The sequence below is a fragment of the Sinohyriopsis cumingii genome, chromosome 1 (assembly GCF_028554795.1).
Source record: "Sinohyriopsis cumingii isolate HCF-2022 chromosome 1, ASM2855479v2, whole genome shotgun sequence".
Classification (NCBI taxonomy): Eukaryota; Metazoa; Mollusca; class Bivalvia; order Unionida; family Unionidae; genus Sinohyriopsis; species Sinohyriopsis cumingii.
This window is the reverse complement of record NC_142961.1, coordinates 102306273-102331688: the sequence shown is the minus strand read 5'-3', so window position 1 is coordinate 102331688 and position 25416 is coordinate 102306273. Positions and strand designations below refer to the sequence as shown.

Genomic DNA, 25416 nt, shown 5'->3' with positions numbered 1-25416 from the left:
CAGTGTTTAACATCTTGTTTTGACCCACACAAGGAAATAAGTTAGCCTTGACCTTTGCAGAGTGAACATTGTTAATAATACTAACAATTTCATGTGATTCACAATTGTTCATGTTTATATCTTAACATGTTACTGTTTCATCTTTCCAGGTTTGCTTATGGTGTTTGTCTTTGTCATGCTGATATTAATAGAACTGTGGATACATGCAAGTCCATTCTTTGGGGGCTCTGCACTGCATAATAATTCACTTATTCCCTCTCAGCATGCAGCATCATTTGGGCATTCTGTTTCCATCCATTCAAATTACAGCCATAACAATTTATGGTGACTCTGCCCCAATACAGTAGCAAATCTGCCTTAACAGTTATGTCAGTCCATCATACTGGTGCATCTTCTTCAAACATTGGCAATTCTGCCTCGTCATACCAGTGATTTTGCCTCATTGAAAGTGTATGTCAGCTATTTGACCTTGACAGTTCTCTCATTCAGTAGCAGTGGCCATCCTGCCTCTATTGTATGTCAGCTATTCAGCCTTGACAATTCTGTCATTTAGTACTGACAATTCTGCCTTATAGATACTGCATGCTTCTCTACCAGCATACCACATAAAAACCTTATGCAGTACAGAGTGAGACTCAAGGAATGCCAAAGATATATAAATATGTACTGTTTAATAACTGTATAATAGTTGTTTAATAAATATTTTGTATAGACTACTTCACTATTATTTCTTCTTAAGCTATAAGGTACAGTCCATTTAGCTGTACACAGATATTGAATAAAGTGGCAATTTCGGTTTTCAGTCCACCTGTCCAAGTTCCTACTATAGTACATTTTGTAAACTTAAAACTTGAGTCCAACTGCAAACAATGAACTGGCAGATATGGGTCTGTTCAGTTTGATAGGAATAATCTGTAGGACAGATAAGATAGACCCTGATCTGCCTCCATATTATGCAGCAGCAAGTTATGGTTTGTATTGTTTGTACTGGGACATAAAAGTGAGATTATATGGTACCAGATTTTATTCAGATCAACTACTCCAGTGGTTCGAGCATCTGCCTCAGATGCAGGAGGTTGTGGGTTCGAACCCCAGCCGAGTCATACCAAAGACTTATGAAACTGGTACTAACAGCTGCCTTGCTAGGTGCTCAGCACTAAGAGGTTAGTGTTAGACTGTTCAACCTGGTGTCAGGATAATGTGACTGGGTGGGACATCATGCTACATGTCTGCGGCATGATGCCCCAGTGCTAGACATCACTATAAACTGGCACACTGCAGACATCATAGTGATATGACTGAGAAATTGTTAAAGTTATGTTAAAAATCTTTGTCATACACACACATAGTATTCAGATCTACTGAGCCACTTTAAAGATAAGGCTGATTCATATCAAGCATTCATGTTGACGTGATGAATATATTTGTGATTTCACAGCCAATCTATTTTCTGTGGGTTGCCATAAGGTTATTTTTCAACAGTTACAAATATGAAATGGAAGAACCACTCAAAACTATGCATAGTTTAAAAAAGAGTGAAGATGAATTCAGATTGTTTAGGTAAATAATGCACAAGTTTGTAAGGCTGTTGAGTTTGGGCAATACTAAGAAGCTAGCACTTTTCACAACGACTCTAAATGATTTATTATTTGAACTCAAAATTCTATCAGAATACTCCAGTATGTTGCTGTCAGAGACATTTTCATATGAAATCAGATTAGATCCAAGTTAAACCCAAACTTTCTAACAGCTCTCAAAACTTCGAGTTACTGTGAACCATCATTGTTGCATAACTGGAATGGACTTAACAATGTCACTGGTATAGACAATTTCTGCTTTAGCAGGTGAAGAGTTTACAATTATAGCGACGTCTTGTGTACCAGGAAAGTCATTACTTGCAGAAAAGTGTTACGTAAATTGAATTTATATTGTGTGCTTAACGTTTGTATGTGATTGAGGGTTGTGGATAGAGTTTTTGCATACCCGACATTTATCCTGATTTTAAGTGGTAAACAAGATGTTTACTGGAATTTCAGTTCAAGTGGAATCTGCTTATCAGAAACATTCAAGGCTTATATTAGTTTATGGAGCTAAAATGTAAAGTCTTTAACGACTACTTTTTTAGTGTATTTTTGAGGTTGAAGGCACATCCAGTGATGAAGATTTACTTTATTTGAAGGCTGAAATAATAATAAAGGGAGAAAAGATATGCTAATAAATAATTTTTCATTTAATCAATGAATTAATAATTTTAAAGAAAAGCAATTCAGACAGAAGTGGGAATTATTATAATAAATGCTGATTGATAATGAATGAACACTAAATTGAAATGAGAGCAAGAGCTATAATGGAAAATTCCAAAGTGCAGATAATTTTGGGATGAACTAGGTCTTCAGATATGTTAATGTTTTCATGAGTTACTTGAGTACTTGATAAAATATTTCTCACAATAATGTAAATGTTCCAGGAAAATATAGAACAGTGCAGATGACAAAGTTATTGTGACAAAACTTTGAAAGCAAAATAACATCTCATTTTTTTGCTTTAATAGTGCATTTGCATCAAGTATTATCTACTATTTCCCTCCGATTTTTAAATATGTGACCTCAGATTTGGAGGATGGATCCTTCTGTTCCCCGTCTGATGGAGTCTATGTGCAACAGTGAATTTGTGTTTATTTCTGCCTTTCATTTTAACTTGGAAAATTTTAAATCAAGATTAGAACTAGTTTGTTTATTATATGAATTATTAAAGGGGTATTTTGACAAATTAGAGGCATACTGTAACTAATTAGAGCATTACTGTGACGTATTAGATGCATACTCAGAATAATTAAAGGCATACTGTGACTAATTAGAGGTATACTGTGACTTATTAGAGGCATACTTTGATTTATTAGAGGCGTACTGTGACTAATTAGAGGCATAATGTAACTAATTAATTAGAGGCATAATGTGACTAATTAGAGGTATACCATGACTTATTAGAGGCATACTTTGATTTATTAGCAGCATACTGTGACTAATTAGAGGCATACTGTGACTAATTAGAGGCATACTTTGATTTATTAGCAGCATACTGTGACTAATTAGAGGCATACTGTGACTAATTAGAGGCATACCATGACTTATTAGAGGCATACTGGTTAAGGCATCAAGTTGTGGTGGAGATGTTGAATTCAGATGAATGTATTCATGTTCATCGTATGTGTTTTCCATTTATTGTCTCTGTCCAGATCCATTCCTCAGAGATGCAGTCATCAGAGAATGCCCAGTCTTCTGCAGAGACCCAGGCTGGAGAGGAAATGAAGACAGAGGTCGGTGAGGAGGAGGATATAAAGGAGGCACAGGAAGAGGAGGAAGAGGTGGTTGAGGAAGAGGAGAAGCAGAATAAAGAACAAAGTAAGTGAATTTGAAGTCTTGGTACAACACTACCTTGATAACTTGCACCCTAATAATGCATGAACCTGCTTAAAATGCAAGGTCAGGACAACAAAATCAAAATCAAATTGGTATTTGAAACCTTGATATATCATTCATTTTATCATCATTTAATACTACCTGGAATTAAATCAACATTAAGAAATTCTTGACATTCAGTAAGAAGTCATATATTCTGTTACATTTTCTTTCCAAATGACATGCTTAGTACACCAAAAATAACAATATTCAACAAAATTTCAATCAATGACAGTGTCACTAACTCATACTGGAGGCAGCACTTTAATAAATAAATACCAATTAAACAATTTTTGTCAAGTGAAATGTGGGGTTTTTTTTTTTGGTTTATGTATGATAATCATCATAAATGCAATGTGCCCTCATATATTCAAATGTGAAATGTGTCAGTTTACTGTAACAGCAATTAAGTGCTGATCATGTTTTGATATTTGACTTGTAGAAGTATTTATTGTATTGTTGCACTGAATTAAAAGCAGACCTGCTTTGTATTATCATGTTATTATGTTATTTGTATCAAATAAAAGAAAAGAAGGGTTGGAATAAAAGAAAAGTTAAAAGCCATGCAAATCCTATTTGCATAAAAGATAGTGGCTCCAGATGGCGTCAGGTCAACTCATTTTAATTGATCAATTGAACACTACTGTTTTCTGATCTAAAAGAGTGATTCAGAAAGTGAGTATCAAATTATTAATATTGCATCAAACCATGAAGTACTATGAAGAGGTTCCATGTAGGCCCTAATTATATTTTCTCTAAGGATATTACAAGCAATCTTATCTTAAAAAATGCTCAGTTTTGGAAAAAAGGATTTAGACATGTCATTTAAGCATTCATCAGAGAAATATGAGTGAATGCGCAAGCAATAGAAAGAAAGATCGAGAGAGGAAGACAAAAAAGATTATTGCAAAATGAGTTATCCACTTTAATAAAAAAATTTAAACTGAAGTCACATATCCTCTTTAAACATTTGCTTTATAGATTTAAGATGGAGAAATATGAGCAGCAAATATCAAACAATCAGATATTAAGTTAGGTGAAAAAGGGCCAACTTTAAAGGGGTCTGGATCCCCCATGTTTCATTAAAATAATTGGTTTATTTTCAAATTTGTAGATAAATTTAACTAAAAATGGGGCTCTTCTGCATTTATGTATTACAGCTGTAAATACAAACATAATATAAAGTTTGAAAATACACAGAGACCATACTTCTTTGTTTAAATGCTCAGTACTTTCATAATTCTTTTCAATGATTTTCTTTAGTTGTTTTCTTTTTTACCTCTGAATCTGTTGATGACCCTCGGTGTAGCAGCAGTCTTTTAAATGTCATAAATTGCCACAAAATCGCTATTCATTTCATAGCCTATCACAAATTTCCCACATTATATGTTAGCAAGTTATTTGTTCCGGTGATATTTCACTTCTGTATACATATCAGGGCAAGGGCAGGTAAAACATGCATGCGAGAGTCATCCTTTTAAACAGTTTTTCATGATGAAATAGAAATGTATAATAATGAATATGTAGGTTTCAGGCAGGATACAATAAAAATAAGCAGCAAACATCCATATTTGACCATGAAGGCACTTTTATCTCATTAATAAGTTTGATTGCCCAGGCATACATGGCTGCAGCAACTGTCAACATTACAATTTTTAAAATCATTTTAATAGATCACCTTTAGGTGCTTACTTGCTTTAAACCTGTCATATTTTCTGTCAGGTTTGATGGGATAGGAAAGACGAATGATGTTCACAATCTTCGTCAGTTTTCAAGTCAATAACTTAAACAGTATATTTACACACATAATGTAATCAGACAAATAAACAAAAGACTTGCCCATATTTCATTATAGAAAATGAACATGCTGAATTAATAAAAAGCTTGGGAGATGACAAACAACTTTCATCCAACACTTTGAATTAGAATATTATCTGCAAGTATTTATGTTTCCACATTTACATAAATTGTACTCTTAAGGACAACGTTAGTATGCATTGTGGTATTATCCACTATGACATCTTCGCTAGCTGTGGTTCCGATATGTTAACCTATTTACATCTTGACAGATTGATCAGATATTTCAGTGTTTCGGGTCTGTGAATTTCATTGGATGCGATGGCAAACCACCAAACTCAATAAAAATCAAGCCATTCTTCCATTTGTGTTCAAAACTGGAATGGACTCATAAATAAGCAATTTTCCACCACCAGTACATGTTTGTACAAATACATCCTTTCCTCAAATACACCTGCAGTGGCATCTTTCTTCTATGTAGTCAGACTTTAAATATTAAACATATAAAATATCCTTTTGAAGTCAGTTGCCTCCACCATTTTCAGCCAATGTACAGTGCACCACTTACATGCTATTGGCTAGTAGGCATTACATACTAAGGAAGGAAACTCATGAAATCCAATAGATGTCACTAGTGCAAAACACTCAGATATCTGATCGATCTGCCAAGGTGTAGATAGGCTCTCATATCGGAACCATGGCTAGCGAAGATTTCATTATGATCACTCATTTTTATTAACACAGAGGAAAATATGTTTAAATTAATTTTTGTTGTTGTAATTCACTCTGTTTTGGAAGGAAATGACTAATGTACCAAATTAAATTCAAGCCTTGCCCTTGGATGAAAGTCACACCTTTCAGCATCTTTTTGTCTGGGCTGTGCACAGATTTCATTTTGATTTAAGAATAAAAACCCACATAAAAACATTAGCATGTGGAATGATAGCATGGTGGAATTTTGAAATGACAGTTCTGATCATGTCTTTCGATCATGTATCCACCAAAACACTGACCGTTTGATGGGAGGAAACCTTTAGGCAGTGGGATTTTTATACCTTAGGTGGCTATATAATAATTATCATGTCTGTTCTTCCTTCAATAATACTAACTTCTAAACACAAGGTACCACAAAACTTGGTAAAGTTGCTGTCTTAGTAAGAGGGGTGGTTAATTGGGTTTGACTGGTGTTATCTAGAGGATGACCTCCCTCGACATTATAGCCCGGCGGGAGTGAAAGAAGAATAGAATTTCAACAGAGAACTGATTGAGAATACTGGGAAGAAATAAGGCAATACGAGCCCCCTTTGACAAGAAAATAACAAATTTATTCAGAATAAATTAATAACAGCAATTCCAATTCCAGTTAGATTATGTCAATAGAATTTAACAGGTGTGTCTAATTTGTATTTATTTCATCATCATAATGAGAGGTGAAAAGAGCGCAATGTCCACGATTGATGTGCATCACCTTTCTTCCCTTTGACCGTATACCAACGTCTCCTAGTTCATCCTTCCTAAGCTCTATGCTTTGCCCCCTTCATGGACTTCCTAGTCCTTTTATTCTGACCTCATCCTTCTCTTCCTCGGACTTCTGTCTTCAGTCGGTCTCATCTCTCTCCCAGAAAGCTGTTCTTTAAAGGACAAAATTACCTCATAATTCTGTATACTCCACTCTCTAGAGGTACATAAAATTCACTTACATCACTCAGAACATGTTGGCTCCACACACTATGTAAATTCTGACTTAGTACACTAGGACATTGACCTCCCAGCAGCAGGTCTTAAATTACCACGTGAGCATCTATCAAATATTACTGTACTATTTTACATATGCTACTACATGTTCGATTACTATTGCATGAGATTCACAAATTGTAACTCACAACAATTCTTAACCTACAAGATTATTCAAACATGACAAAATCAGATATAATTAGGTAAGTATCGTTAGCTCATGATAATCTGTATTGTCCTAACAAACAAAGGAAGTTATTTCATATAACCCTATGAAATCCTACACATATGAACATTTGGATCGCATGCAGTCAGTTCTACCGGTGAACTAATAACTGTATAATTAAAAGGTAAATTGCATAACAATTCTAGCATCAACACATTTCCATAAATTGAATAAACGATACATAATATGGAAACCTAGTCATAGCAAACACATTTGCATAAAACAAACAATCAAATAATAGAATATTACGTGAAACTAATATTGCGTATCTTATTGCTGTTCTCTTTCAGAACTTGTGCATCCTAGCACAAAAACCTGTCTTTCTTTTTACAAGATGGCCACCTGGTCCCTTTCTTGTTTAACGAGGAAAGCACTAATCTCTTTATGCCTCCCCAGAGTCGACTACACTTCCTCCTTCCAGGAAATGTTCAGACTAAAGGATTTCGACCTAGATCATCACTTTAAAGTCAGATTGTTCTAAAGTGTATGCCTTAGTTTATTCTGCCCAATCTGCAGCAGTCCCTAATTTTTCCCAAAGAAATAATTCCTTTCATCAGCTTTAGACAGCTCAGAATCTGTGACTGACCAAGCATAAAAATTTCCCTTTGAAAAAATGATAAGTGGATATAGGTTCCTACCAAGCAGTTAGGGTTGGTAGCTCAAATGTTTACTTTCTAAGGACCATGTTAAGGTACCCCAGTCAATTTCACTGAGTTGGAATGCTGCCCTTTTGAAGTTTACACTAACGTGGGGGAGATGAGCGAAGAATGGTCAAAGTGACCTTTCACAAGGACTTCTGGTTTAAATGCGATAAAATTTTAAAGTCAATGCATTTAACATTAAAGTTCACTGCAATTAAAAATTTGACACTTCACATTGCCCTTTGTGACTTGCAGCCCAGTGCAGTGTATGACATTCTTGTGAGTGCAGCTGGTCTCAGTTTTCAGTGGATTGTCAAGAACTTGTGATGGTCATTATCTGATGATGTCCATATCAACAAATTAATTTGCTTCTGCCCAAGCCAACTTTATGGTATAGACAAAAACATGCCAGCAGAACTAGTCTATTCTAGTCTACCAGAAACTTCTGAGCATTACTGGTGTCAGACTTTTTTTGATTGCTTTGATACTAGGTACATGTTAATCAACTGTAGATGTGCATGTCAGCAAATCACCTTGGGCATTATGTTTTGGTAAAGTTATTGTTCGTTTGAGCTCACCTCTATTTTACCACCCAGGCACCAGCTCCACACAGAAAAGTGTGTGTGTGTGTCTCCTTATTGACTATTAAGCATTTATTTCTTCCTAGGGCCTAGGCAACAGTTTGGAATCAGTTTTTTAGCAGTAACTCTTAGGGGTGGGTGCTATGTCCATTCTTGGTCCATTTTTTTGATGTACCTTAGGTTTTGTGTGCACTGTATAATACATACCTTTATACCTGGAATCATTAAACTTTGTGAAGGAATTTACTGTGACAAGTAGTAGACTTTCACCACAAATGTTGGTCACTGTGACCTATATTTTATACTTCGATAAAATCATGTGCTACGGGTTTATTTTTTGGCATTGTTTATGCTAAAATCATTCAAATGATGAATGATGTATCTCTGTTAGTACCATACCCTTAATAAATCACATGTAGTGTTTGACAGAATATTATGAATACAACTAGTCTCAGTTTTCAGGTCACAATATTTTTTAGTTATTGGGGACCCCGAGTGACCGAGTGGTCTAAAGCGCTCTCCGTTACGGATCACTGCCATCTCACCTCTGTCTGCATGGGTTCGAGACTTGGATTCAGCCAATGTGGGTATGGGAGAAAGCTTGCCAGTAGCTTCTTTTGGGTTGGTGGTTCTTTCCTGGTTCTTCCTCCACCATTAATATTGGCCGCTCTGTATAGCCATTCGTGTGCTGAAAAATGACATTAAACCCCACAACAACTACAACAACAATTAGTTATTGATTTTTGATGTCACTGTTTTGTTAGGGTTATTGTTCTTTTAGGTTCTGCAGCTGAATGCAGTGTTAGCAAAAGAGATGGTGATAGGATGAATGCAGATTTTCTTGCAAACTTATACTGATCACAGTGGTTGCCATATAAAGATGTGCTGATTGACAAGTCTTTGTGCTCTGTTGATTTTTGGGAGTTATTGCCTGTTATTACTTTCAGAATAATACAATATATGACCGAATATTATGAGTTATTGCCTGTTATTACTTACAGCCTAATGTAATATATGACAGAATGCTATGAGTTCTTGCCTGTTATTACTTACAGCCTAATATGATATATTGCAGAATGTTATGAGTTATTGCCTGTTATTAATTACGGCATAATATGATATATGACAGAATGTTACGAGTTATTGCCTGTTATTACTTACAGCCTAATGCAATACATGACAGAATTCAGTGGATTGCAGTGAAACTCCAATCTTGGTTCTCAATTTCCACCTCTTGGTACTCAATTTGCACTCTTGGTACTTAACTTCCACTAATGGTACTTTATTTCTACTTTTTTTACTTAATATCCATTCATGGTACATAATTTCTACTAATGGTGTTTGATTCCACTCTTGGTACTTAATTTCCACTCATGGTACTTTATTTTCACTCTTGGTACTTAATTTCCACTCATGGTACTTAATGTGAGGAAAATGAATTAATAGCCATCACAGTCTGAAGTTTAACTTTTCATATTTGGAAGATCTGTGTTGGACATATGTATTCTTGGGTTACATGTGTTAGGGAGGTTGTGATGAATCCTCATTGTTTTATATTGTTGCATTTCCATTTCTGTTTTCATATTTGTTAAACGACAGAAGCAAAATTTCTTAGACTATCAACAGCTTTAATATTATGAGATTCTGCAACTAACAATTTTAAGTAAAAAAATGGGAGACATAAATAAGTAAATATATATTGAAACTGCATTTAACATCACTGATTATCTCTTCTCTCCCTCTCTCATACACACACCCCCACACACACACGCATGCAGACACTTTTTTTGGATTTGGATTCCCTTGTATTCTTTGTAAACATACATACTCATGCGCAGAAATCCAGTACCGTTCAGAGATAACTACCTGTGCAAAGTCAGCCATTGTTATGACAGCTTATGTAGCTACTAATAGCCTGAGCCCTTTATTTCATGCGACATAGAAATCGAGCTGTTTTGCTAAACTTACTTTTCTTATCTCAGTCTAGTCATCTCAGTCAAGGTGTCCATGTGCTCAGAACTATTTTTAAAAAAAGAAACCCTTGTTGTCTTATGCTTTGCCTGACACAGTTGTTCTGAAATCAAACAACAACAACAACAAATTATAACAAAACATAGTAACTTAAGGTCAATCCATCTTTGAGAACACACAAGACAAAAACATTTCGAGAGAGACAAAGACACATGCATACAATGTCAAGCTTTTTGTTATTATGCTAGTTCATTTCACACAGCATGGTCAATTTTATCCTGTATGCAGACCTAGTTCAGCACATTTTCAGGTCAGCATCATTAAATGTAGCTAAAGCTACCTAATTAGTTTTAAATACTTCGTGTAAAAGAAATTAGCTACATTTAATGATGCTGACCTGATAATTGACTGTGCTACAGATAGGATAAAATTCTCAATGCTGTGCAAAATGAACTATGACAAAAAACAGTGATCCATGCACAGAGACTATAGACCTATACACTTCATAACCTCCCAACCCTCTTTAACTACGGAAAACTTGGCCAGAAATGTGTTGTGTCAAACATGCTTTATTCTAATTTTGTTAAACATCTCCATTGTGCCCCAGTTGAATAAAAAATATTCCAACAATATTTAATGACAAATAATACACTTACCAGCCAGAAGGAATCATTTATCTGTCAACAAATTACTCCATAAGCAAATTTCACCATAACACTTGCCATATTTACAGGACAGAAAAATAAATTTTCAAAGAATCTGTGAACTTGAAAGTTTAGCACATGGTTATCCACTAGGGTCCGTATTTGGAGGGTCTTTTATATGCGTGGGTAATTTTACAATCAATATTAAGGACAACACAAGTATGTCACAAACAGTTTTACCTCCTCCAAGGAAAAGAAGAGCTATATACGATAGTGATAATCACTAATTACCCATGAATAATCTAATGCAACATGTTAATCTTCATTACGACGTTTTATGTTGTTATTTTTCTTTGCTCGTGCATATAAACTGTGTACTTCGGATGAACATCACACAACCCTGATTAACATATTTGTATTAATGAACTGCATGTAAACATTTGCACATGAACTACGTTACACCAGTGAAGAGTTCTTTTTACTTTAAAGGAAAATATTGGGTGAGAAAAAATTCTGTGTTGATTTTGGACCGAGACAAGGAAACCCCAGTCGTGGGGTTACATTATATGTCTCCCCACAAGGCAAGCCTTGTAACCCCTTGACTGTAATTTCCTTGTCTCTGTCCAAACCCCAACATTTATTTTATATCTCTGTGTATTGGGAAATTAACCACCAGATTTTAAAACTTTTGTGTTGTAATAAAAAATCATTCTTTTGCTGAAATATCCTTATCAAAATCAGTATTTAGCTTCTATCAGATTATGCTCAGACACTCATGTTAACAAAACATCTGAAGTTTTGATAATTTTCTTTTGCTGCATACTACTTGGATGATTTTTTTAAATGGATGCATACTTCCTCGATGATTTTTAATTGCTGGATAGTACCTCAATGATGTTTAATTGCTGCAAACTGCCTCAATGATTTTTAATGTCTACATACTACCTTGATGATTTTTAATTGCTGCATACTGCCTCAGTGATTTTTAATGTCTACATATTACTACCTTGATGAGTTTGAATGTTCACATCCTACCTTGATGATTTTTAATTGCTGCCTACAACCTTGATGAGTTTGAATGTCTTCATTTCTACCTTGATGACTTTTAATGGTTGAATACTACCTTGATGACTTTTAATGGTTGAATACTACCTTGAAGACTTATAATGGTTGAATACTACATTGATGACTTTTAATGGTTGAATACTACCTTGAAGACTTTTAATGGCTGCATACTACCTTGATGACTTTTAATGGCTGCATACTACCTTGATGACTTTTAATGGTTGAATACTACCTTGATGACTTTTATTGGCTGCATACTACTTTGATGACATTTAATGGCTGTGTGCTACCTACTACCCTGATGACTTTGAATGGTTACCTACTAACTTTGTCATTCTTTTCTGTTACACTCATAAGCATAAGAAAAGACCTGTACAGTTTCTTTCTTCAGCTGCTGCATCATTAATGGCTCTTACTAACAGATATACACATGGGTGTACAAATCAATAACTAAGGAATTTATTGGGCTTCTGCCCCTGATTAGTGATCATGGTGATAAGTGCTTGTAAACTTGTAACTTTAGGATCAAATATAAGATTCTTATTGCTGAAAATTTAGTTTGTCCTCTGTTTGTCTGCTATTTTGTTTTATATATTTGGAATTTTTCAAATTGGGAGCAGTTGAGGATTGCTGAATGTTTCTGGATACTGCACAATAAGTAGGATTGCCTTGAAACACTATACCATCACATTCATGCCATGGTCTGGTTGACCCTAAATGAAAATGGTGCTGCTTGGCTGTCATGAAAATCTTCTTCTTGCTACTCCTCCTTTATGAGATGGTTACACATGTATCAATATGTGCTTTTCACTAAATGACATTTTTTCATGTCTCGTTGGTCCTTAATGAAATGGTACTGATTTGACTTCCAATATGACCACCACTTTAGCCATCTTGAAAATACTGTTATTGCTAGTCCTACATGGATGGTCATATCAACATTCGGTTTTCAATATTTCTTGTGGTGTCTAGTTGGTCTTAAATGAAAATGGTGCTGATTGGACATCCAATATGGTCACCATAATAGCCATCTTGAAAATTTTGTAAGCCTTATCTTGAACATATGTTATACTCTCCAGATGGATTGTCACATCAACATGGGATTTTCGTCAGTATACTTCTTATCGTACCTAGACCACTCCGGTGACCTAAGTGTTTAGAGCGTTCCCCTTGGATGCATGAGGTCGCGGGTTCAAACCCTGGCCGAGTCATATCAAAGACTTATAACAATAGTACTAACAGCTACCTCACTTGGCATTCAGCATTAAGAGGTTAGTGATAGGACTAGTCGGCCTAATGTGAGGATAATGTGACTGGGTAGGAAATCATGCTACATGTCTGCAGCATGATGCCCCCAGTGCTTAATATCAGTATAAACTGCCACTCTTCACAAAATGTAGCAATATGGCTGAAGAATTGTTAAAGCTACATTTTAAATCAAAATCACACACACACACTTATGATACTTAGTTGGTTCTGAATGAAAATGGCTGTTTATCCAAAATGGCTGCCATGATAACTGTCTTAAAATTCTTGTTGTCACTAATCCCCTTGAATGAGTGATCACTACAATGGGGTTTACACAAAGTCATAATGAAATGATGCCAGTCACACATTCATTATGGCTGCCATGACAACTGTCTTCAAAATCTTGTTTTCACTACTCCCCCAGAATGGATGACCATTATGACATAGAGTTTTCACTGAAACATTTTCCATGAAAATTGGGCCATGCTGGCAACCATTATGTTCACCAAAGTAGCTAATTTAAAATCTTATAATCGCTGAAGAATTTCAACACTTTACATTCAGAAGGAAGAAATGGTCTTATCTTGAATTCCTGGACATTTTTCCCAGTAGAGAGACGCTTGTTACATTTGTAGTGATGTAATATCTGGTTTTATGTCGGTTAATGATAATGTACCATCTCATTATGGCTGAATATTCAGTCACTATTTCTTTCCGTTCATTCCAATGATTATTACTCCTTTGGATTCTTATTTTTTTGTCTATTATATTAATCATGTCTTAATATTTATTGGCAGTCAACATCTCTCTCTCTCACACTCACACACATGCACAACCACGGTGATCATATTTTTTGCTTTTGGGAACTTTTTTTTAATTTAAATAATTAAATATGGATCCATCCAATGTTTAAAAAAATCCAGGTGTTTCAAAAACATCAAAAGTTGCACATGCTAATTGATGCTAAATTACATTGAAGTTTGGTTTGTGCATTTTAGAAATTTCCAGAAATGTTAAGGTGACAGAAACACACAGTTTTTTATTAGTTACATTACAAAATATTATGATCTTGTGAAGAAATGAAAATGACATTGTTACCATTTTGGAAAAAGCACAGTTTCTGAGCATGCATATTGGCATGGAGTTGAATTTTTTTTCTTTAAAGTATTATTTCATTATCATTTAATCATTTGTCATTCTGCACTTTTCATTTTACTTTGCACTTGTTTTAGATTTTCTCTGTTTTATTTTGTGTTCATTTTTCAATCCTTACATTTTCTTTTTTAACAGGGTTCCCACGCTTCCCGGAAGTCAGGAAAAAGTCAGGAGAAATAATAGGTTTGTTCCTGACTGGGAAAAACTCTTAAATTTTGCAAATATTAATCAAAGTTGGGGGGAAAAAAACAGGAATTTCATCTGCCACTTGATCACATATAAATATGTAATTGGGTCATAGCTGAACATTTCAGAAGTTACATTATGAAGTTTTTACTGGAAGTTTGAGTGGTTGGGGAACTCTTCAGTCAGTTGAGATACAATTTGTGTATGGATCATTTGGGTGCTTGCCCCAAACATATTTGTATTGTCAATTAAAGTGCTTAGGCAGTTGGATTCATCAAGTACACTTGTTGCTCAATGTCTGCACCATATTGGTATATTTTTTTGTCTGTAAAAGTTATGAAGACCAGTCTAGCATCAGTATGGCTGTAACATATGATCCTAGTGAGAAAAATAATAAAGTTTTTATTCCCACATTCCATTTTGGTATGTAACAATAATGAAAATGTATTGTGTAAAATCTTCACTTAGTAGTTGATAGTTCATACTGGGAAAGCATTGACAATTTGTAACCTTCCTCAGTTCATGTTTGCAGTCAGTTTTACTTTCAGACCTTGCTAAATACTTAGGGATGATTCCAGCGCTGAAAGTTTCAGGACACTTCCCAAGAATTGGGAATTTGTAGTGCGAAACAAGTAATTTTGGGAATTTTTAACACAGTCTTATGGTTTTTAACTTCCTTTTCCTCATCACTCGTAATTCTCCTGATATCTCTTTATGACAGAAATTTAATATTAAAAGACAATCTTTATAGTGTAAACCAAAATTTGTTGTATATTGGTAATCAAGTTTTGTAGCGGAATTACCTTCTTAAACAGCAGTGATAGAAGTTATGGTCATGGCTTCCAAAATATTTTTAAAATACAATTCCCAATATGCAAGAAATTATTATGTTTGTTAATCAGATATGATAAATATTTAGGCTTCATCATACATGATTATGTTTATTACAGGTGCTACTGATATAGAGGTTACCTGTGATCATTTGACAGAATTATTTCCCCATCAAATTAAAGTTCAGTTTTGGTTTGAATAATTGGAATCATTGCAAAATATTTACTTAGCAGACAAAAGTCAACAAACTAAAACACTAAACATAGTTGAAACCTGTATTTCCTTTACAATGAAAAATGTATGAAACAGAATGTCTAAAAACATAATTTGGTTCATTAAAAGTAAAGTAGTGGAAAGAGTCAGTTACTGTCTTTTTGTAATTTTCCCTTCAGAGAGGAATGTAGAATATAAAAAAAGACATTTAATGTTCCATAGTTGGTGCTGATTTGATGATCCTAAATACTAGAAAGCATTTCTACAGAATTCCTGCCAAACATGAAAAACAAGTGAAACATTTAATTTGTTTTTCCTGATCTGAAGCAAATTATGACTTTATGTATCTATTGTATCCAGGTCAGTTACTAATATGATAATATATATGTATGAAAAGGAAACTTCTGGTATTTAAATGGTTGCTGACTTTTTTATAACTGTAATTCATTTTTGAGAATGCTGTTTTATTTTATACAACCATTATAGGGAAGCATATAAGGAAAGTTTAACTACATTTATAAACTCTGTATACCTGCTTCTCCCTATTTTCACCAACATTGCCCTATTGTTGTTAGAGAGAGGATATTGGAGTAAAGGGGCTTGGACCCTGTTTTATGATAATTTTTTTGCACTTAAAAGCAATGCCAATCTCAATGGAATTAGTTAAAGGTTCTGCAAGAATAGATTTACTAACATTTAATTGGGATATTTCAAAATAAAAATTCCGGGGTTGCCAGTCGCCCCCAATTAATATTAGGAGAATGGCCCTGTACTTAGAAATGTACCAACTTCAGTACTGGGAAGATTTTCAGTGCAAAATCTCATGCTCTGGGTGTCCTTGTTAATGACTGCATTAAATATACAGTCCATAGCAAAATTACATTAAAAGTATATGTTATAGCACCAACCAGGCATTAAGTGCAATTTTTATAAAAAATAAAGTCTTTTCTTTTATGCCAAAGTATATACAGTAGTGTTGCATCTTACACAAGGTTTATGTTCCAAAAAGTGGCGCGTAAACCCCAATTCACATATTTAATCTTAAAATTGTCATAAATCGACAATAACGTACTGTACATGGTTTTGTATATATCCTGTGATACAAATGTATTTGCTATGAGAGTACATCCATTACAAAATTATCTGAATTCGTCACAGTGTAGTAAAAAGGATAATTTTTCCTTAGAACCAGAAGCCACTCCCTCTTTTGCATGAAGCTTGAACTGTGCAGGAAAGCTAAGAGCTTATTTTTGCAACACTGCCATTGATAGGCACAGGTTTTGAGTTCATAGCCCCATTGATAGGCACAGGCTTTGAGTTCATAGCCCCAAACCATAAAGTTTAATGCTTTCTAAATAAAGTTTTATCATGCACTTGGCTCATCACTTTTTGGATGCACTCAGTGTAATCTCATCAAATTTCCTTTCCCTTGAAATTTGATGGTATGGATGCTTGATTCGTTGTGGCCATATTTGCACACCACATTTGAGACTGACATATCTTCTTTTAACAAATTCAGAACAACCACTTTTTCCTGCAGAGTTTGCACAAATCACTGCTTCTTCGGTTGAGTACCAAATGAAGTAAATGTGATTGGCTTACATTTCAGCATCATGTTGAACAAAAGTAACACTGCTTTAAACACTAGAATCAAATCAACAAGGTGAGATGCTTGCACTACGAGATACACATGGCAACTGATGGTCACTGGGAGGGTATAAGAACTATGACTGTGTTTCAGTTCAAGGTGGTGTGCTCTGCCTTGCACATGCAATACAGTGAAATGACATAATGGCATACATGTATTGGGACATAATGCATATAGTTAAATTTGCGTTAAGTTAAACTTGCATGAGATGTGATATTTCTGTACTCTTTAAGGGCTTTATGTCCATATTTAAAGAAACCATGCGTAAAAGATGTTTTTCATTCCAACACAAGCATTTAAGCACAGTGCTAAAAAAAATCCAATAGCCTGATGCCTGGGGCTGCTCAAATTTCAGATTGGGCCCCTCCTGTATTGTAAGTGAGGTGCCCATCGGGCTTGTTCAAAAAATCTAATTTACATAAGAAAACTTCATTTGTGCTGATGAAATGAGGCAGTTTTTTTGTAACATGGCAGGTCATGCTAAAAATAAGATTTGTACTCCCAAAACCCCTTGCACAGTCATGTTTTGAAACTTATGATTTTCAGTAATCTTCAAAAACAGAACTAAAAAAAAACCACTTCAGTATATGGCCATTAATGGTAATCAGTCATGATTGGAGCTGATGTGAAACTATACTTTGGACAGTTTAAATAGAGGCAATTAAAAGGCAAAAAGTTCATGTATAAACCACCATTTCATGTATTACTAGCGTGATTGTTTGAAGACTGCTGTGGGTGAACCCATTATGCTAATTTGCATAGGTAATAAAGATCGTGAAATGGAAAAACCCAATAAAGGTAAATCAAACTGATGCTATGTGCAGGTAGACGAACATAGTTATTAAATATTGCCTTGAATGAGAATGTTTAAGCCATCTGTTTTAAAGATTAGTGACAAATTTGTGAACAATGACAACGTTTCTTTGAAGTCTGATTTTGCTGTATATATAAAATGGAAAGCATGATTGTTTCAGTTGTAGAAATAGTGTTCAAGTTTTATTCATTTTTGAAAGTGATTTAGGAAGCAAAGCAAGCAAAAACATGTTTCAGATCTCTTGGTTGATGGAGTTTTACTTTGTGAAGCATATGGCAAACAATATATCAACATATGTCATTCCTGTGTGCATTGTGTCTGTCAAAATAGGAACACAACCTGTATATAATATATTCGACACGCTAAATTGAACATTCCAATTAGTTCTCTTTATTATTTGTTATTTAAATCTTGTTACAGTAATAACTATTAATTGGCCTATGATTTTAGAAATGAAATAGATCAATTGAAAGACAATAAAAAGCACACACTTGTGAATGCACAGTTGATTTGTTAATAGAGCGTTACCACCCACACTGGACAGAGGCATTTAAATGTGGTCTGGGATTGTTAAATTTGAGTCTGTGTCTAAAACAAATTTTCTTTGAGCACGGTTGACCATAGTAAAGTTAACGTTTTTATTCTATAAATTAAAATGAGTTACATACAACTTTTTATGAATTTCAATAGTTATGCTTGTTTCTGGTGATAACACCTTTACTTTTCTTACATGATCGTATGATTCTTACAGATGTTATGGGAAATCTCCAAATAAAAACAGTTTTCATTTAAAAAATGCATGTTTTTTTTATCCCATACATTAAGAGTCATAAGTGATCCTTGAAAAAATCAATTTGACCAGTAAAAAGCCTTAAGTTTTTGTTTAAAAGAAGCATGGGAACCCTGTTCTAAGTTAAAATTGCAGATTTGAGGGCTTGTGTCTGTCTTTCTATTTATTCACTAATAACTATAATCTTCCAATCAATTAGTAATAAGGCTTAATTTATACCTGTTTAAAAAAAATGGCATTTTAAAATTACTTGAAGTAAAAACTGTTGGCAGGTATGTATTAAAATGAGAACATATGACCGTTCTGGTGACCTAAGTGGTTAAAGCATCTGCCTTGGATGTGGGAGGTCACAGGTTCAAACCCCGGGATGAGTCATACAAAAGGCTTATAAAATGGTACAGGCAGCTGCCTCACTTGGCACTCAACAGTGAAACGTTAGTGTTAGATCTTCCTGAGTGGGACATGATGCCACATGTCTGCAGCATATTGCCCCAGTGCTAGACATCACTACAAACTGCTACACTACAGACATCATAGCGATATGACTCAGATTGTTAAAGCTACGCTAAAAATCCAAAAACACATACACAAATGAGGTCATATAAAATGTTATGCATTTGGATTCTTTATTTTAGACAAAACTGCCCCAGATGATGAATCCCCAATTACTAGGAACAATGTCACTGCTGTGGCTGATATGCTGGGTGAAGATTGGAGAAAATTAGCTGTCAGGCTCAAATTCCCTGAGGATGACATTGATTACTTTGAGAGTGAGAACCAGGAAAACAGTCAGCGTGCCAACAAAGTTGTAACTATATGGCAGGTAAATTGGTATTGAATGATGATGATGTTGATGAAAATAGAAGCTTTGTCTTAAGTATTAAAACCATTGGGCTTGAGCACCATCTCGGAGACTAAACTAGATTTGAATCTTTGTCAGCAGTATATCAGCATATTTAGCAAGTGTTTACTTCTAAAAATGACATCATAATTTAACATAACATAATGTAACAGAATGAATGTAAATGAATATCATATATCAAATAGATTTTTGGCCAGTGAGTTATCGTTTTATTGAAACATTTATATAACCATAATACACAGAACAGCAAGTAAAAGACAAGTAATGGCTGTTAAACCACATTTTCAGTATCATCAGTCTTTCTTTCACATGCACACAAATATGCACACATTGTTTACTGTCGATTCCAGTTATTAACATAGAAGATATTCAGAAATCCCTTCCATATTTCTATATCTCAAAATATCTCTCCTTGAAATAAACATGGATAAGGTAATCCTTCGCTTAATAGGAACTAGTTTTTAATCCTCTCATGTATAATGATTTTTAAAGCCTTTAAGTTCCTTTTACAAAGGTAAATTTCATGTAGGCCTTTCATGGAGAGGTACATAGTGGCAGTACTTACTGTCCCATTTTAATAGTTTTGGAAAGCTATTTGAACCTTTTAATTGTGAAGCCCCTGTTTATGTTGTACCCTAAAGAGAAGAGTGAGTAGTAGTTTTTGATCATTGCTCACTACGTCTATTTTCAGTACACTGTATACTCACTTTTAAGTTGAATCCAACTGCAAACAACATAGACCCTGCTCTATCTGCTGTTACATAATGCGCTAGCTGATCAGTGTCTGTCTGTTTTTCTAATTAATCCTAAGAAATGGCATAGTCCCAGATCTGCTGGTGCATTATGCAATTTCAGATCAGGGTTTGAGCAGTTTTCATTTGTACTTGACTTATAACCAAGTATAGATGGCACATTTAAGACCTTGACCAATACAAAATTGCTAATTAAAGGTCTAGACATGGTGTTAACTCGTTATTGCCAAATGTTTTTATGTATGCATATGTCTTACAAGATTTTAACAGGACAGGTGTTATCAAAAGTACAATTGATGTATACATGTCTGTCCATTAGTTTCTTCACCTTTGTCGTGTGTATGCATGCCTCTACACTTGGTCATAGTCTGTTCTAAGCCATTTTTCAGATTTTTTAAAAATGAACTTTGGATAATATGCACTCATTGATGCAGTCCACTGCAGTTTGTATTGACCAGAGTTGACCTTACTTTTGATATTTTTAGAGGTTAGTGACATGTGACAAATCATAGATGAACAGAAATTGAATATAAATAACATTTACCACAAATGGACAGGTCAGTTTTCCACCAAGGTACCAGAAAACTTTAAAAGCCAATTTTAAGAGATTCATCATGTGATAGCTGTGTCATAATCCTTATCAATATCATCAGCTTTGTCACTGTCACATCATCACTATTATTGCCATCATGACTGAGAGCTATGTAACTCAGTTGGAAGGGAATTGGACATATAATCTAAAGTCAGTTTCTAGGCCAGTCTGGGTCAGCTGCCTCGATGTGTCATTGGGTGGGGCTTCCACTGGTATGATAGTCTGTAATGTGTTAAAAGTACCGTTAAAACCAACAAACTCACGAATACACACCCACAAAAAATCCCAACATCAAGACCACAACACCTCTGCCATTAGTAACATTTTCATTGTCAATAATAGCATTAAGAAGCATGTTTTATTCAAACATTTTATCATCATTGTCATCATTAGCTTTATCCTCAACATGATCCTCGCCAGTATTATTTCTGACACTCAGTGCATCAAGATTACTTGTAGCGTAGATAATGTTTGCATTTTGTTTGTGTATTTTTGTGGTATTATGTGATACTGTATGTACTCATTTGTAAGTCGAGTCAAACTGAAATCAACAAAGATCCTGATTTGCCATAGCATATTGTGCCTGCACATCAGGTTCTGTGTTGTTTATTCTACTGATTATTCCTAACAGGCTGCACAGAGTGCATTATACGATGGCAGATCTGGGTCTGTGCAGTTTGTAACTGGACTAAACTTATAATGGAGTATATATGATATACTGTAATATCATTTATTGTTATTGGGCTAAATTTTCATAGTTTTGTATTTAAAAAAGGGCATTTTCATGAGTACTTATTTTGTGGTTTTGCCTGTAAAAGTTTGCATATTAGTAGGTATTTAATTTAATGCCCCAAATAAAGAATACAAAAGAATAAAACTATGCCAACTCAAATGGCGGTCACTTCATTGTTTAAAGCAATACTGCCACTTCTTTGAGCACAAATCAAAGACCTGGAAAGTTCAATACTTACACCATGTTTTTGACCAAATGAATAACATCAGTTGAAGCCGATGCAGCCAACAACACTAAAACAATACTTCCATTTCTATGAGCACAAATAAAATACCTGTCAAGATTAATCACTTTTGCCATGTATTTGTTTGAGTGCTCAACATCAAAGGAAGCCAACGCAACCAACAACAGTAGGCCAATCAGTTAGTAAAGAAGAATTAAAGTCACACTTCAAGTGCTATGCTAAACAGGTCATGGACGCCATTAAGGAAAAAGATGTTACTTGTGACAATCAGTGCACAGTATTAGCAAACATTGCAACCTCATTAATCAAGCCAGTTCATGCTGAATGGATAATTGCAGCTCACATGACAATGAGTGAAATATAGGACCTAAAAAACCATGTAGAAGCTAATATTTAATTACCAGATTACAGTATTGACCTTGAGTTATCAAATACGTGTAGCTGTGTTAATCTCTAGGAATGAAACACTAAGAAAATGGGGGGGGGGGAATCATCCTACGTGGCTCATTTTTCATTGGGGATTTAAATTCGTGGTTCAAGGCAACAATGAAAACCATGAAAATTGCCCCCCCCCCGCCCCCCCCCGAAAATTGATGATACTACTCTATATAATGTCAGGACAAAAAATGAACAGTCTCTAGAAACAGGAAAATATATGACAAGAGACTGAATTCATTCTTTGCATGGTTTGGGGAAAAATTACGTTTATTTGATACTAAGAGTGGTGGATTGAGGAAGACGCCTTACTGTTGTCTGTAGATGGATTGCCATTTATTGGATCATCAGATCTGTGGTTGTAATGACCATAAAACCCACAAAATATTCAGTACTCCACAGAAAATAATTCAGTTTCTTGAACCATTTTTCTTTAAAAAGATAGAAGGCATGGATAACAGTATGGCATCCTCTGAATAAATATATGTAGAAATTACTTCCTGACTTTAACTAATAATACTAATTCATACTATATTTTGTTTCCAGGAAAATGAGGGAAACGGTGCAACGTTAGGGATTCTGAAAGCTGCACTGAGGGATATTGGTCGCTCTGACATCTGTAAGAGTGTGTTTGGGATTTCATGAGATAGCATCCAGCCATGACAAAGTGTGAGATTGACAGAAACGAGTGGACAACACATTTTATAGAATAGAAAAGCAGGCTAAGGCTGAGTTAGACTTAAAACTGATTTAATCTGGAGGAGATAATCCTCATGCATCTGTACTATGCCAGAACAAATGAAGAGAAAAGTAACTTTGATATGCTGATATGCCATATAAAAACTGTAGTTTAGGACTTTAATGACATGCCTTCCAAATTCCACAACGGAGATCTTTCTTTGCCTCATGTGATGTTGAATGATTTTTCTTGGAAGAGGCTTATTTAAAGCATGCAGGATGATAGGGAAGAATTTCAGTGGCATAATTTAAATTTTTTATTGTTTAGGCTAGTTAGAATATTATCTTCACAGTCAAACGAACCTCAACCTCATTCCTATGAAAAGAAGACAGAAAAAATACAGTAGTAATTAAGAATCAAGAGCTTTTTTATGACCAACATTTGTGAGAATTCATATTTTATAAATTAAAGATTGCCCGGTTCATAACTGTCATTGAATCCATATGAGTGAAACTCATCTTATCACACACCTTTATATCAAGAACACCTGTTCCATTTAAAGGACATTTGATCATAAGGACATCTGCCCAACATAGAGGTCAATTTCCCTGCAAACAACATACACCCTGATCTGCAATTACTTAATGTTTTAATCATTTTCCTATTAAGAAAAAAAGAATGAATAACATTCGCACGTTCCTCTCACAAAGGGATATTGGGATGTACAGATTTGTTCTGAAAAGAAAGAAGTATAATATATTTGCTGCAAAAATTGATAAATTATTGTGACTTAGTTATGATGTAAACATGAAATAACTTCACCATCAATAGTATTGGAGAACAAATTCATGTAACTATAAATATTGTGAAATTATTTAAGTCAGGTTGAACATTTTTGGTAAGTTTATTAGTTTTTCAAATGATTATTTGGCTTATTTTATGATCATAAGTTGCACCAGAAGCAGTTTTTTATGAGTGTAAAATGCCTTTTTGGCCACCTAGATCAAGGGTGCTGTCCCTCGAAACCCCGTTTAGGGAGGAACCCCAAACCACCCTTAAAATTTTTTCTGCTGTTTTTATGGAAGACCAAAATCATGTCCGAGTATGGAAAGCAGATTATTATTGCAGATCTAGAGACTGCCAAGTTTCCATAGGAAACAGCTTCTACCCAAGTAAATTCAGTTTATAAAGACTGATGAGAACTGGGTGCACAAACCAAATCATATTTAGAGCTCCAGTGACCATAAATTTTGACTTTTGACCCCAAAACAGCATCCTTCCTCTACTCAAGGGCTGTCCAAATGAAGCCTGAACAGTAATAATCTGCAGCAAACTAAGGTTGTCGTGCAGAAACGGAAAGACCTACAGACTATTATTTATTCCCATAAATCTTTCAGTTTGGGTGAGGGGGTGAGGATGAAGAATGATGATTACAAAAGTACTTTTACAGGGATAGCTTAGTTTTGTTTAAGAATATAAGAGCACATATACAAGCTGTTTCATGGACTTTACAAACATTACTGAATATGATATCCATCAATGACCTTTTCGAAACGAATTTAAAACTCTTTCGTGTTACCTTCTGTTTTTATATTCCTCCTTATCTTCCAGGTTCCAATCTGTTTCTTTTAACAGTCTTTCCTGCATTTCAAAGAAACTAGCCAAAAAATCTAAATTATATTCCATTTCCAGCTGCTTTTCTTCTGGCTTGTTTTCCTAGATTAAATGAACAAAAATATGAATCAAAATAAGGTCGGATTTTCTTATGTTCACTATTTTTTTGTGCCTAAAAACTTAAAAACAATTATTAAAAAAAAGTAGGGATATTGTCATATGATTCATCTGTAAACCCATATGTCTGAAATGTCCTTAAACTCTTACATGACACGAAAATTGAGTCCATTTTCTGCAAGAAAACTTATTCTTGCAGTTTAAGCTGAAATGTCTTCTAACTCTTCCTATACCATTAGAGCTAAATAAGTCAAGAATTCTTTAAATATTTCAATCACATACAACTTAAAAATACAAAATCTTTAAAATACATGAAATTTAAAAAAAAATAAAGAGCAATTTCTTGAGAATACCATGATTTCCTGTCTGTCATCAAAGTTCTTTAA

At 34.6% G+C, this 25416-nt stretch overlaps 2 protein-coding genes across 11 annotated transcripts in view; one reads left to right on the top strand and one right to left on the bottom strand.

Annotated features, from left to right (window-relative positions):
• LOC149807459 (THO complex subunit 1-like) overlaps positions 1-23786 on the top strand; it is a 78015-nt gene extending 54229 nt beyond the window's left edge. For 2 of the 3 annotated variants that reach the window (XM_089966760.1, XM_089966768.1), the window contains exons 18-21: positions 3236-3401; positions 14656-14703; positions 19638-19825; positions 23167-23786. In XM_089966760.1, the coding sequence (XP_089822886.1) occupies positions 3236-3401; positions 14656-14703; positions 19638-19825; positions 23167-23265 (501 nt within the window). In that variant the 3' untranslated portion in view covers positions 23266-23786. The remainder of the gene's footprint in view (positions 1-3235; positions 3402-14655; positions 14704-19637; positions 19826-23166) is intronic. The other variant, XM_089966777.1, reaches the window with a different exon arrangement.
• The window catches only part of LOC149807457 (uncharacterized), a 39628-nt gene continuing 20776 nt past the window's right edge, over positions 6565-25416 (bottom strand). For 3 of the 8 annotated variants that reach the window (XR_016422682.1, XR_016422680.1, XR_016422676.1), the window contains 3 exons: positions 24879-25015; positions 10406-10511; positions 6565-6886 (listed from right to left, as the gene is read on the bottom strand). Coding sequence is in view for 3 of the 8 variants with exons in the window: in XM_089966791.1 (XP_089822917.1) it covers positions 23953-24034; positions 24879-25015 (219 nt within the window). In the remaining 5 variants the exon portion in view is untranslated. Of the gene's footprint in view, positions 6888-10405; positions 10512-21016; positions 21431-23903; positions 24035-24878; positions 25016-25416 lie in introns of those variants that run through there. The other 5 variants (XM_089966812.1, XM_089966798.1, XM_089966791.1 and 2 more) reach the window with 5 other exon arrangements.